Below are 14,731 nucleotides of genomic sequence, written 5' to 3'. Positions count from 1 at the left end.
CGCCAGACAGCAGGACCCAAGCCATTGTGCTCCAATGACAAGCAGAATTGTTGAGAAGAAACCTTGAAAGGCGCTGCCTCCTCCATTAGAGGCTTTTAAGCTGAGCTTGGATAGCAGTAGATCTGCTGCATTCTGCCTGCGGTTGGATTTGCAGCTCCAGCTATGTTTCTAGGATAAATAGCCCTCTCTGCAACCATCAAAGAAGGCACTTGCAAAGAGGTTAACTAAAAGATTTAACACACATTTATTGAAGATTATATGCATATTTACTGAAGGTTGCACACACGGTAAAACCGTGTTCAAATGGCACACAGACAGAGACAGGGAGGGGGCGTGGGAAATCTACAATGGTCTAATAAGAAATGTGTGTACAGTGGTACCTTGGTTCTCAAACGCCTTGGTACTCAAACAACTTGGAACCCAAACACTGCAAATCCGGAAGTAAGTGTTTCAGTTTGCGAACTTTTTTTGGAAGCCGAACATGTTCTGTTTTGAGTGTTATGCTCCAATGTGAGTGTTACGCTTCCGTTTTGAGTGTTTCACACTTAATAATAATAATAATAATATTTTTTTATTTATACCCCACCCTCCCCGGCCAGAGCCGGGCTCAGGCGGCTAACACCAGTAAAATTACAATAAAAACATAATGGGGGGGGGGGACAATTTAAAATACAGGTTAAAAATACAATTTAAAATTCCATTTGGAGTGTCTGTTTTTCCTATTTATTTAGCGTTTTTGTTTTCGCGGCTCTTTTTTGTTTGTTTTTGTGACTCTGCGGAACCCAGTTCAGCTACTGATTGATTGTGTGACTGCAGTACATTGTTTATTGCTTTCGTTTTATGGATCAATGGTCTCGTTAGATAGTAAAATTCATGCTCAATTGCTGTTTTAGGGGATGTTTTTAAAAGTCTGGAACGGATCAATCCATTTTGCATTACTTTCTATGGCAAAGCGCACCTTGGCTGTGGAATGCTTTGGTTTTGGAACGGACTTCCGGGATGCATTAAGTTTGAGAACCAAGGTACCACTGTATACACAAAAAGACCTTGCACTGCTCCACAGTCTATTCAGCTGCTAAAGATCATTTTGCAGAAACTGCGCTTTGCATTCTCTTGTGGCTCCTCAAAACCGTGTCAAGCTATTTCCCAAATCCATGCCTCCAGGACAGAGGCCTCCCGTAGCCGGATGTTGTCGATTTCCCATTTTCATTCATGAAGCATCCCATGAAAAACGTCAGGTTCTTCGTCATCCGTTCGGAAGGATGTGCCTGTCAAGTCATAAACACACACATCTTTTCTGGCTTGCTTTTATTAAGGGCGTAACATCAGAAGAGTCTTGCACCCTGATTTCACAGTGGTCATTCAGACGCCCCGATGGGAAACCTCCATGCAGGACCCAAGTGCGAGAGCCACACTCTCCTCTCCTGTGGTTTCCAGCATCTGCCATTTATCTGGGAGCATCCCTGCCTCCAACCTTGACGGCAGTAGATTAAGCCTTTGGGGCTAGTAGCCATCGGTAGCCCTCTCCTCCATTAAAAGGTAAAGGGACCCCTGACCATTAGGTCCAGTCACGGACGACACTGGGGTTGCGGCGCTCATCTCGCTTTATTGGCCAAGGGAGCCGGCGTACAGCTTCCGGGTCATGTGGCCAGCATGACTAAGCCACTTCTGGCGAACCAGAGCAGCACACGGAAACGCCGTTTACCTTCCCGCTGGAGCGGTACCTATTTATCTACTTGCACTTTGATGTGCTTTCGAACTGCTAGGTAGGCAGGAGCAGGGACCGAGCAACGGGAGCTCACCCCATCGCGGGGATTCGAACTGCCAACCTTCTGATCGGCAAGCCCTAGGCTCTGTGGTTTAACCCACAGCGCCACCCGCGTCTCCTCCATTAATCCTCTTTTAAAGCCCCCCTAGTCTGCATTCTGAAGCCAACGTTTTCACGTGGGTCTTCTCCCTGCAGTGCGAAGCAATGCAAAGACTTAAGGGTAACTAACAGTAACTCGGAGCAGACCCATAGAAATAAATGGACGTGGCTAAGCTAGGTCCATTGCTTTCAATGGGTTTGTTCTGAGCAAAAGCTAGCTGAGTACACCTCTAACACACTTTCCTGCTAAGACCTCTCAAGCGGGCCAAGAGGACATAGAAAGAGCTGGATTAGACCTGCAGTAGCCAGGGAGAGGCATTCCCTCCTGGGAAGCCTCCTGGGAACTAAATGCCTGTAGTGGGCTAAAAGGGAAAATGGGTGGGGCAACAGAATCAATTTCCAACCTTGCCTTCCAACTGTAGGTGGCGCCAGAGCCAGTGACAGGCAGAGCCCATCTGCACTACACATTTCAATAGGTGGAATGATACCTTGAACAGTTTTTAAAAATAATAATAATAATAATAATTAATAATAATAATAATAATGTATTTTCATTTTAGTTGATCTGCTTTCATACCCATTTAAAATTTATTCGGCGTTCTGGTCCCTTCAGCGCTGTACATTTGAAGCACGATACCACTTTAAGCTGACGCGGGTGGCGCTGTGGGTAAAACCACAGTGCCTAGGACTTGCCGATCGTATGGTCGGCGGTTCGAATCCCCACGGCGGGGTGAGCTCCCGTCTTTCGGTCCCAGCTCCTGCCCACCTAGCAGTTCGAAAGCACCATTAAGTGCAAGTAGATAAATAGGTACCGCTTTATAGCGGGAAGGTAAACGGCGTTTCCGTGTGCTGCGCTGGTGCTGGCTCGCCAGAGCAGCTTCGTCACGCTGGCCACATGACCCGGAAGTGTCTCCGGACAGCGCTGGCCCCCGGCCTCTTAAGTGAGATGAGCGCACAACCCTAGAGTCTGAGAAGACTGGCCCGTACAGGCAGGGGTACCTTTACCTTTACCTTACCACTTTAAGCAGGAACAGCTTCTCCCAGAGAATCTTGGGAAGTGTAGTTTGCTGAGCAATGGGTGCCGAGCAATGTGAAGAAGCCCCTGTTCCCTTCACAGACCTACATTTCCCAGATTGGTTTAGCAGTCATTCCCTCTTCCCAGGGAACTCTGGGAATTGTAGCTCCCTGGAGGGAACAGGGGTCTCCGAACAAGGCCCTAACTAACTACATTTCCCAGGATTCTTTGGGGGAAGCCATGACAATTTAAAGTGGCATAATACTGCTTTAAATGTATAGAGCAAATTGTACCTTAGATCAGTGCTAGCAGAATTCAGACACAGGTCTATATAAACATAAATAACATTTAAACTACATATACGGACGCAATTTATTCTAGTGGCAGAATCTGGGGGTTTTAATATCTGATCACAGTATCTGAGGTGGCTGGCAGACAATTCCAGCTCCACATATTGAACTCCTGATAAAGGCATGGTCATTTGAGGGGGGGTTAGAAATCAGCAGGAATATTTCATTAAGAGGGACTATCACTTTTTACAGGAGAGCAGAATGCAGGAGCCAAGAGCATCCTAAATACTGATTCAAAATACTTACACATTTCAAAATCCCAACCTTGTTTGACCCCGGTTTTGCTGGATCTAGAGTAATCTGATTCGAGAATCCAGCTGCTGCAGATGATCTAGAAGTCCATGGGGAATAGTGGGGTTCCATAGCCTGAAAAAGGGGGGTTGAAGAAAAGAAAACAGAATAAGGAAATTTGCTTTGTTGAAGCCCCTTATCTTGAGCAAGGATATACAAATCTGTGGATTTCAGTTTCTCTCAATTTTTTGTATTTACAATTTTCAAATCTCTTCATTTCCATGTAAGTTTGCATTTCTTTCAAAGTCTTCATTAAATATCAGCATTTCAGTACAAATTTCTCCTAATACAAACAGCTTTGCATGCCCTGTTGCCCCAATACAGACGTTTTCGCAAGGCATTTCCTCCCAATGCAATGTATTTTTAATGTTATTTTTCACTAATATGCATTCTTATGTACATTTATCCTGGTGCATGCATCTTTCTGCACATTACTTGGCACCACATTGCAAAATTTGGAGAAGCAAAGATTTCAAAAACGGCTGTGTTTCAGTTCATGCAATTTGCCAAGTGTGTTCACCTTTCAAATGTTTACCTGCATTGTATTTCTCCCCCACCATTATTAGTAAAATTACACACACGCACATATAGGTAAGATGCAAATAATGGAAGAGACCCTGGTAGAAGGGAATGGGAATCCAGATAATATAGAGAAAAGATTCACAATCATGGGTTTTGTGTATTAATGGTAAAGGTAAAGGACCCCTGGACGGTTAAGTCCAGTCAAAGGCGACTATGGGGTTAATAATAATAATAATAATAAATTAATTTTATTTATACCCTGCCCTCCTTGGCCAGAGCCGGGCTCAGGGTGGCTAACACCAGTAAAATTACAGTAAAAACATAATAGGAGGGGAGAAAAACCAATTTAAGACACAGGTTAAAATGTAATTAAAAATGCAGTCTCATTTTAAAATTAGCCCATAGATCAAAACCATAAGGGGAGGGAAACATAAGGCACTGATCTCGCTTTCAGGCCGAGGGAGCCAGCGTTTGTCCACAGACAGCTTTCCGGGTCATTTGGCCAGCAGGACTAAGCCGCTTCTGGCACAACGGAATACCTTGGCGGAAACCAGAGTGCACGGAAACGCCGTTTACCTTTGCACCGCAGTGGTACCTATTTATCTACTTGCACTGGTGTGCTTTCGAACTGGTAGGTTGGCAGGAGCTGGGACAGAGCAATGGGAGCTCACTCCATCACGGGGATTCGAACCGCCGACCTTCTGATCGGCAAGCCCAAGTGGTTTAGACCACAACGCTACCCGTGTGGTCTACTGGATGCATTGGGGAAGCCATGACTGTTCAAAGGGGTATCATACGGCTCAAAATGCATGGTTTGGATATGACCAGGGACAGCACCCAGCTGACAGCATTTGCGTGATCAAGGTGGGATATCAAGCCAGCCAATTACTTACGCCACACTCTGGACGCGGGGACATTTCCTCAAGCTGTCCGTCAGGTACTGAGCTCCAGCAGCCGTTATCTTGTTGCAATGGATGCTGGAAAGAAACGAGCGTACCAGCTGTTAGCCTAAAGGAGCCGCCTCTGCTTTGCTAAACCTCAGCAGTAGCAGGGTGGTCCTGAGTTTCCTTACTTCATTTGCTTTAAATATTTAAAACATTTAACGAAAACACACACACACTTCATTTATCCCCCACCCCCAGATTTCCCAGTTTTTCAACCCTAAGCATTTCACAACATAAAAACAACAAACAGCGCCATGAAAGCAAAACCACCACCAGTAAATGAGGAGGGGGAGGATCATAGAATTGTAGAGCTGGAAGGGACCTTAAGGGTCATCTAGCCCAACCCCCTGCTCTCTGGGAATCTCAGCTAAGGCATCTGGAGCGCCACCTTGAGCTCCTTGGTGGAAAAGGTGGGGTATAAGTTAAAGAAATCAATAACAGTAGTCAAAAACACATTTATATATAAATATTATATATATATATATATATATATATATATATATATATATATGTGTGTGTGTGTGTGTGTGTGTGTGTTTATATATATACAGTGGTACCTCGGGTTACATATGCTTCAGGTTACAAATGCTTCAGGTTAGACTCCGCTAACCCGGAAGTAGTACCTTGGGTTAAGAACTTTACCTCCAGAACGAATTAAGTTCTTAACCCGAGGTACCACTCTGTGTGTGTGTGTGTGTGTGTGTGTGTGTGTATGTATATGTGTGTATATGTGTGTGTATACACACACACACACACACAAACATACATATAAATAAAAATGTAATGGGGGAGAATTGTTCAGAAAGAAGCAGGGGCCTGATTTCATGCAACAGGGAAAGCCGAGACAGAAAGATACAGCCTTACAAGATGTCTGCAGCAAATGATGGTTTGTGATTCATGTAAAAAAAGGGTAAAAGGTAAAGGACCCCTGGATGGTTAAGTCCAGTCAAAGGCGACTCTGGGGTTGCGGCGCTCATCTTGCTTTCAGGCCGAGGGAGCTGGCGTTTGTCCACAGACAGCTTTCCGGGTCATGTGGCCAGCTGGACTAAACCACTACTGGCGCGCATAGAACTGTGATGAGTGCCAGAGCACACGGAAACGCCGTTTACCTTCCCGTCGCTGCGGTACCCATTTATCTACTCACCCTGGTGTGCTTTCAAACTGCTAGGCTGGCGAAAGCTGGGACAGAGCAACAGGAGCTCACTCCGTCGCGGGGATTTGAACTAACGACCTTGCCATCGGCAAGCCCAAGAGCCTCAGTGGTTTAGACTACAGCCCCACCCACATCCCATGTAGGGCAGAAAGAAGGGCATCCCCAAAGTGAGGTTTTGGTTTGGGTGGCTTGGGCAGGTTCTGGTGGGGGAGGAAGAAAGGAGTATAGAAGGCAGGAAGGGAAACCCCACACAGAGCACCTTGCAGTATTTATTTATGAAAATATTTGCATACCATTATATCATGGGGGGGAAATACCAAAGCCGCTTACAGCAATATAACCACTAAAAAGCCATTATAAGCAGACACCAGTCAACCATTGTGAAAGCACCTTGAACCTGGCTCTTTGTGGGAGTTACGTGCCCTAAGTCTTCATGGCCAAATGTTTTATACTCACTCAAGCACTCTCAAAGAAGCTGTCTCTGGGAGCACTCTGGCAAAATGTTCTGCCCCCGCATCTCCAATGTTGTTATTGTATAAGCTGCAGGAAACAAAGGCAAGTGTGACCATGGATCCGTATGAGAAGCAGGGCAGAGCATCGCTTTACAAGAAAGTTCTGCTCGTACGTGTGTTTTTGACCCATCCAAAAGCCTCCATCCATCTTCAAGTAACAAATCATGCAAACGCAGTCCGGCTTGCCCAATGGAGCTGACATTTTTAAATAAAGAAGGTCAGAGATGTTTGGAAAAAGGATTAGGTCGCGGAGGGAGAAACTGTAGCCCTCCTGAAATTGTTGCACTATAATTCCCATCGTCAAAAGGACGGTGGAGGCTGGTGCCCTTTGGAACGGGTAAGGCAGGAGCCAGGGAGCCCAACACTAGGTGGCGCCAGAGCCTATGACAAGCCCAGACAAGTGATTGCAGCCCCTACTCCAAAAGAACAAAAACAGGAGAAACTCTTGTGGCACCTTAGAGTAGGGTTACTAGACGTCCCCGGTTCCCGGGGACAGTCCCCGGATTTGCAAATCTGTCCCCGGGAAATGTGGCAGTGGGAGCCTCTGCAGCCCGGAGCCAGCCTGGTAGCGCAGTTGGCTCTGGCTGGCTTCAGGAGCTGCTCGCTGCCGAAGGGGAACCAGGGATGTCTGGCAGTACAGATCTCCTGCCCCCTTCCCCCTTTGTTTTGACAGATCGGGAGAGGCTCGGGAGTCACGGGCAAGCGGGCGCTGCCCAGGAGGGGTGCAAGGCGCTTGGTTTCTCTGCCAGGCAAGGTGCAAAGCCCTTCTTTTGCACCCTGTGAAACATAAATGCGCATAAATGGGAAAACCATAGCTTTAACTATACGGACCTTTGTTGGTATGGACATGCTAAAGATGAAAAGAGCAGCACTCACCTTAGTGTCTTCAGCGAACGCAGCGACGGAAGCGCTTTGGCTAACTTCTCTGCCCCCAGGTCTGTTATTTTGTTCCCCGACAGGCTAGGAAGAAAGCATTGCAAACTTGAGGACCTGCTCTCAGTTCCTTTGGGGACAAGGGTGACAGCGAGGATGGCATTTCTCCCGCCTTAAACCAGGCTGCTTACTTTAACATTTCCAGGTAGGACAAGTGAGGAAGGACGCTGCTGAGGCTAGTCACTCCTTCGTCTCCGATCTCGTTCTCGTTGGGAGAATCCAAGCTGCAAAAATGACAGGGAAAGATGGTCACCGAAGCTGGGTGACTGAGCATTGGCAAGAGCCCACTGGGTACCAGGCACCTATGGTAAAGGTAAGGGACTTGCAAATGGCGGGTAACTAAGTCGTGGGATAGGAGAGCTGAAAATAATGTCAATATTGGTAAAGGGAAAAGGGAAAGGACCTCTGGACGGTTAAGTCCAGTCAAAAGCGGCTATGGGGTGCGGTGCTCATCTCACTTTCAGGCCAAGGGAGCCGGTGTTTGTACGCAGACAGCTTTCTGGGTCATGTGGCCAGCAGGACTAAACCGCATCTGGCACAATGGGACACCGTGACGGAAACTAGAGCACATGGAAACGCTGTTTACCTTCCTGCTGCAGTGGTACCTATTTATCTACTTGCACTGGTGTGCTTTCGAACTGCTAGGTTGGCAGGAGCAGGGACCGAGCAACGGGAGCTCACCCCATCAAGGGGATTTCAACCGCCGACCTTCCGATCGGCAAGCCCAAGAGGCTCAGCGGTTTAAGACCACAGCGCCACCCGCGTCCCAGGCACCTACATGGGGGTCTGTGTCCTTTTGGAGATTAGAAGACACATCGGAGACTGTTGTGGCTTTAAGAAATAGGGTTTCTTCACCTATTTACACCTTCCATCTGTATGGAGGGAGTCAAGATCTTATAGCATGGTCGTTTCAGAGGCAGCAGCACCAGAATCCAGCCTCCCCCAAAGATGCCCTTCTCGCTCCTTCTTCCTCCCAGCAACCCTTGCTGCCCCCCCCCAGCAGTTACCCTGGCAACCTTCCAAATACCCAGTTTCTGCTGACACCTGGGGCAAGGGGGTAGGAGTTCCCTTGTATGGAATTTAGTGTCCCTCAATTATTCTTTTGATAGCTCAGCCTTGTTGCTTTGCATCAGCTAGCCCAGAAATTCATTTGCAAGCTTGCATTTTACGTCCATAGCCCAAATCCTAGCATTTATTCATTTCACCCTAAATTTTACAACAATATTGTGGTGATACAGAGGGAGTTGCGACAGCTTTTTTGTCTTTTATCGATATCTGGGTATATCTTGTTTTCCATCTGCGTCAACCGGAGGCATGGCTCCCATTCACCCCTCCCCACCGCTTTGCCACTCACTCCAAATGTTGCAGCGCAGGAAACGTGCCCAGGATCCCCACCAGCTTTCGGAAGCCTGTCAAGCCGCAGACACGACCCAATCTGCACAGCAAAGAAGAAAATAACTTGTTGGCTTCTCCTGCCCCTCCAAGATGTCTCAAAGCACAGCCGACAAAGTTTGTTTCTGCCTTTTCCAAGGGGCTGAGTCAAGTCCCGTCCCCAAACATGTCTGGAGAGGGGTAGGAGAAGGGGAAACAGTATCTTTCAACCACATCGGACCATCAGTTCCTCTAACTCAGTAGAGTGGTGCCTCGGTTTAAGAACAGCCCTATTTACGAACAATTCGGTTTAAGAACTCCACAAAACCAGAGGTAGTGTCCCGGTTTGCAAACTTTACCTCAGTCTACGAATGGAAGCCAAATGGTGGAAGGGCACCGGCACCGGGAGGCCTCCTTCAGGAAAGCGCGCCTCGGTTTAAGAATGGTTTTGGTTTAAGAACGGAAGTCCGGAAAGGATTAAGTTCGTAAACCGAGGTACCACTGTATTTTCCCAATTGCAATTCAATGTATTCCTGTTGTGTTTTATGATTTTCCTGATACTATAAGTGAGCCGGAACTGGTCTGTGACAATAATAATAATAAAATTCATTCATTCATTTTCTACACTGCCTGGCAATGGCTCTCTGGAGATTTCAGCCATCCTTCATGGGATGGGGAGATTGGAATCTCCCAGTCTCCCTGGGCTGATTTGCTGAACTTCCTTCATTGCTAGACAGATACACTTAGGGCTGCTGACCTCACTTGCCCTTCGTTCTCAAGGCCTCCCTTTGGAGAAGCAACATCGTTTGTGTCTCTGCTGCTGAGATGCAAGAGCAAGAACCTTAGCTGAACTAGGATTCCCCACCCCCACCCCTTTCAAGCAGGTATTTCCTGCAATAAACTTAGCTTTCTTATGTTCTTAAAGTAAGCGTCTCAGGACTCAGCTACATTAGCCAAAAGTAGCATTTTGAATGCGTTATAAACATGCAGCATTAGATGGCGCTGGAGAGCAAAAAGAAAATTCTATGCGATTTTCCATAGTGGTGTCCCCCCCCGTTATAACAATTTGAGTTCTGACTTATTTATAGCGGGGGGTTTTCCCCCTGTGTGTAGATCCACCCTCAGTGTGGTTATATGCAAGGTGATGTGTGCCCCTCCACCATGGATTCAGTGTTAATTTATGTACTTAAACCAGGCCTTTGGCTGATTTTACTGGTGTTAGCCGCCCTGAACCTGGCTCCGGCTGCGGAGGGCAGGGTATAAATAAAAATTTATTATTATTATTATTATTATTGACACCTGACGCTCTTTGAAATGTGTCGTGGGAGGTGGGGATTATTGTTTTGTTTTTGTTCTTATTTTCGCTATGTATTTGGTGTTTTTAATATGGCAACTTTATGCTGTGAACTGCCCTGAGATCTATAGATGAAGGGCGATATACAAATTTAATTAATAATATTAATAATAATAATAACCTTTCCTGGGTCCTTCTGCATGCGGAGCAGGTGTTCTAACATTGATCTACAACCCTGTTCCCTTGTTCCATGAGTGGGGGGGGGGGGGGGACAGGACTCAGTTCAGATAAATTGGTCCCAAAAAACACCGACAAAGAGTTATTCCTGCAGCTTTTAAAGAACTGCGCCAGACCAAGGTTTTAACAAGATTTGCATTCTCCATCATCTGTAGTACAGCTAGATGAAGGCTGAGTTGCAGAGCTCAAAGGCAACTGCCCTCTCCTGTGGGTTAATCTGGAACTCAACGGTACACTGCCTTAGCATATGGAGGTTTCACTTTTCACCAATAGCTGCTAAGAGACCCATCTCCTCAACTGGTTTTTAAAGATCCATTTTTATTATCATTATTTATTATTTTGAAAAAGTAATAACCATAAATACCGTATTTTTTGCTCTATAAGACTCACTTTTTCCCTCCTGAAAAGTAAGGGGAAATGTGTGTGCGTCTTATGGAGCAAATGCAGGATGCGCAGCTATCCCAGAAGCCAGAACAGCAAGAGGGATTGCTGCTTTCGCTGTGCAGCGATCCCTCTTGTTGTTCTGGCTTCTGAGATTCAGAATTTTTTTCTTCTTATTTTCCTCCTCCAAAAACTAGGTGCATCTTATGGTCTGGTGCGTCTTATAGAGCGAAAAATACGGTAAATAAGAATAAAAATGTGCACCCCACCACTGAGACCATTCCACTGTAACTACCCAACCTCCCAAAATTTCGACGCCACTTGCAATGGTTTGACCCAGGTGTCAGCAAGCTTTTTCAGTAGGGGGCCGGTCCACTTTGCCACAGACTTTTGGGGGGCAGGACTATATTTTTTGAAGAAAAAAAATCAACAAATTCCTATGCCTCACAAATAACCTAGAGATGCATTTTAAATAAAAGGACACATTCTACTCATGTAAAAACACGCTGATTCCCGGACTGTCCGCGGGCCGGATTTAGAAGGCGATTGGGCCGGATTCGGCCCCCAGGCCTTAGTTTGCCTACTCATAGTTTGACCCCTTTCCGTTTTAACAGTACAAATTCTACAAACGCCTTCCATATCTACTCAAAATCATTTCTCCTGCATATTCCCCGTCTTACCATAATGGCACATGCTAATTTATCATTAATAGCTATATCCCACACATCTTTATACCATTCTTCCATTTTATATTCTGCTTTCCCCTTCCACTTCCTAGCTATAATCATTTGTGCAGCTGTCAATAAATTTGTGAGCCTGCGAACCTTCCGCCCCGTCGTAAATTGATAATAGTACTACCTCTGGACTTTTAGTCAGCTTTAACCCAGTGATTTCTGTTATCTTCTTAAACACCCTTCACCACAAAAAAATGTACATATTTACACCCACCAAAAGATCCATTTAAAAAACCCTCTCTTACTTACGTGAATTCTAATTGTTTAAGCTCTGCGACGGCTGGGATGAGGCGGGCGCTACCACCAGCTGAATCTGCCTCGCTGAACAAAACAGCAATAAGAATTTGGTTAGATCAGGGCTTAAAATTTTCGAAAAAGATGAAGATGACACAACCCCGACCCCAGAACTTATTTCTTCTAGGGTGTAAGCCATGCGTCTCAGGAGAAATTGCAGATATGTTGTACCCTGCTATGGATTGCATTTATTTATCGCATTTATATCCTGCGTGTTTTCTTCAAGGAGTTCAAAGCGGCATACACGAATCTCCTCCACGCCTCATTTAACCCCCACAACAACCCTGAGAGGTAGGTCATGGCCGAGTGGGAATTCGAACCCTGCTCTCTTCCAGGTCCTTGTCTGACCTTTCATCCACTATGTTGGTGATCCCTCCACTACAGGGACTAATTTATAGGCTGAACTGTAGGGCAAGGCTGTTGCTGGACTCCAGTTCCCTTACTCTATCTGTCTTGGCCCCTCTTCTGCATGTAGTAGTAATAATAATAATAATAATAATAATAATAATAACAATAATAATAATAAATTTTATTTATACCCCGTCTTTCCCAGCCAAGACCGGGCTCAGGGCGGCTAACACCAGATATAAAACAATTGATTGAAATACAACTTAAAAAACAAGATTAAAATACAACATTAAAATGCAGCCTCATTTCAGCAGAAACTCAAAAACTTTTTTGGGGATGAAAACGTCAAGTCTTCACCAAGGCTAACTATCCAGACTGGTCTTACGTGGGCCAGAAAAAAAGCCAGGGAAGTCCCTAAGTAGGAGTTCCATCACAGAAGGAGAAAGGAAAAAAGAAGAGTGGGAGGGGATCAAGTTGATTCCAAGCCAAAGGCCAGGCGGAACAACTCTGTCTTACAGGTCCTGCGGAAAGAAATCAGATCCTGCAGGGCCCTGGTCTCATGAGACAGAGCGTTCCACCAAGCCGGGGCCAGTGTTGAGAAGCCCCTGGCTCTGGCTGAGGCTAATCTGACTTCCTTAGGGCCCGGGACCTCTAGGGTGTTGCTATTTATGGACCTTAAGGTCCTCCATGGGGCATACCGGGAGAGGCGGTCTCGTAGGTAGGAGGGTCCTAGGCCGTGAATGTAATTGTCAGGCTTCAGGGAATGTGGCCCCCCTCCCTCACGGCAGGCTGCCAGTAATGGAAAAACAGGAAGCTCTTACCAAGGCGTTTTATTCAGTAATCACAGAGAGAGATGTAGGATGCTGTCTCTAGGACAATGGCACTCCTCCGAGTAAAACTCCACCCCCTCCGTCTCTCCTATGATACGTCATCACTGTGTTGGCTGATCTGTGCTTTCTGCCTCTGAGCTATCTGTTCCCCTACTTTCAATGCCCTCCGGGTCCTAGGGGAAGGGGTGGAGGAAGGGGGGTGTTGGAGGCGGTCCGCCCCGGGTGTCATCACCCGCCCTCCTGCGACTCCCAAGCCTACCTCGAGCCGTCGGGGGAAGGGGGGAGCTGTGCCGCTTTGCCGGCAGCCTTTCCCCCTTCCCCCCTTCGATTTGACAGCTCGGGGGAGGCTTGGGAGTTGTGGGTGGGCAGCGTGCCGTTGCCCCCCACTCCCAGGCTGCTTCCGGGGGGGGGGGGAGCTTCCCCCGAGCTGTCAAAAGGAAGAGGGAAGGGAGGAAGGCTGCTGGCAAAGCGGCGCAGCTCCCTCGCCCCCCCCCCGAAACAGCCCGCTCTGCTGCTTCCCCTCCCTTTCTTCCATTATCTCCCAGCTATGTCCCTCTTCTGTCTTAAGAGTCATGCCCTTCTGCAAACCACTGTTCTAAATCTATACTGTCCTCCTCTCCTCGGGAAGGTCCAGGAGAAGGGGGACGCAGTCTCCACCATTCCTCCTTCAATGTCCAGTCCCTGACAGTAATATACATTTAGATACAGTGATACTGACAAAAAAAGAATGTTATAAGAAAAAACTGCTCCTTTCCCCCTTATGGGGTATCCAAGAGCCCGTATATAGTCCTTATGTAGGTTCTCTATCGGTAGGAGAAAATAACAGAGGCCAACCAGAGAATATTGAGAAGCAAAGCAGCTAGTAAGCCTGATCTACATTAAACCATTGCAACAGGGTCCTCACTCTGGAGGGAGGAGAGGAACCCAGAATATTGGTGTGCAAGCTCTTACAGAGACTTTTGAAACTGCCCACCGTGTAGCTCAAACCACCCCCAAAAACATCATACATACCTCACAGAAAGAGGTGGTCCCCGGCAGAAATATGAGTGTGTTGCTTCTCTCCTGTCTGCCAGGATACCTGATAATGCCTTATCTGATTTCCTTTTCTGGGTAGCCTGGCCATTCCTTTGAGATGGTAAATACCGTTACTTAGTTCTTGAATCTCTTAGGCATATGGATAGTGTGCTCAGCTTAACAGATACTTGCCAGGCTGTATTTACAGGGAGGTGCAAGCCCCTACAGTCCAAAGACCATTGGAAAGCTTTCCCCATTTCCTTCCTCCTTGCAGAGAAATATTTGAGGTCAATTTGGGAGAGTCAAAATGGCTTCAGGATTGTTCTCCTGCACCATTTCTGATACGTGGTTTATATACTTATGTATGTGCTTGCCTTGTACATTTATGAACATTTATTTTATAAATATAAGACCTTAGAATTCCTATAACAAGAACAAACCCTCCTACCTTTGGGTCATTTTCTCCTGCATGTCGACAAGAGCACAGAGGTCGTCAATGTCCCTCATCGTCTTGGCTTTGAACGGAACAACAATAAACTTCTCAATGGCGGATTGCAGTTGGTCTCTTTCTTTGGCTTCCCACAACTGCCTCCAGAGCCGGACGGCATCGCTGAGGGATGCCCTGCAGAGAATCAACATGC

At 46.7% G+C, this 14,731-nt stretch overlaps 1 protein-coding gene across 4 annotated transcripts in view; it reads right to left on the bottom strand.

The window, feature by feature from the left end:
- Nucleotides 1–220: 220 nt before the first annotated feature.
- CIITA (class II major histocompatibility complex transactivator) overlaps nucleotides 221–14,731 on the bottom strand; it is a 53,242-nt gene continuing 38,731 nt past the window's right edge. For all 4 annotated transcript variants that reach the window (XM_080980944.1, XM_080980945.1, XM_080980947.1 and 1 more), the window contains 9 exons: nucleotides 14,539–14,712; nucleotides 11,854–11,925; nucleotides 8,942–9,022; nucleotides 7,719–7,811; nucleotides 7,531–7,614; nucleotides 6,599–6,682; nucleotides 4,939–5,022; nucleotides 3,479–3,598; nucleotides 221–1,268 (listed from right to left, as the gene is read on the bottom strand). In XM_080980944.1, the coding sequence (XP_080837070.1) occupies nucleotides 3,523–3,598; nucleotides 4,939–5,022; nucleotides 6,599–6,682; nucleotides 7,531–7,614; nucleotides 7,719–7,811; nucleotides 8,942–9,022; nucleotides 11,854–11,925; nucleotides 14,539–14,712 (748 nt within the window). In that variant the 3' untranslated portion in view covers nucleotides 221–1,268; nucleotides 3,479–3,522. The remainder of the gene's footprint in view (nucleotides 1,269–3,478; nucleotides 3,599–4,938; nucleotides 5,023–6,598; nucleotides 6,683–7,530; nucleotides 7,615–7,718; nucleotides 7,812–8,941; nucleotides 9,023–11,853; nucleotides 11,926–14,538; nucleotides 14,713–14,731) is intronic.

Source organism: Podarcis pityusensis (assembly GCF_964106645.2).
Source record: "Podarcis pityusensis genome assembly, chromosome: 14".
Taxonomy (NCBI): domain Eukaryota; kingdom Metazoa; phylum Chordata; class Lepidosauria; order Squamata; family Lacertidae; genus Podarcis; species Podarcis pityusensis.
This window is presented reverse-complemented; position numbering and strand designations above follow the sequence as displayed.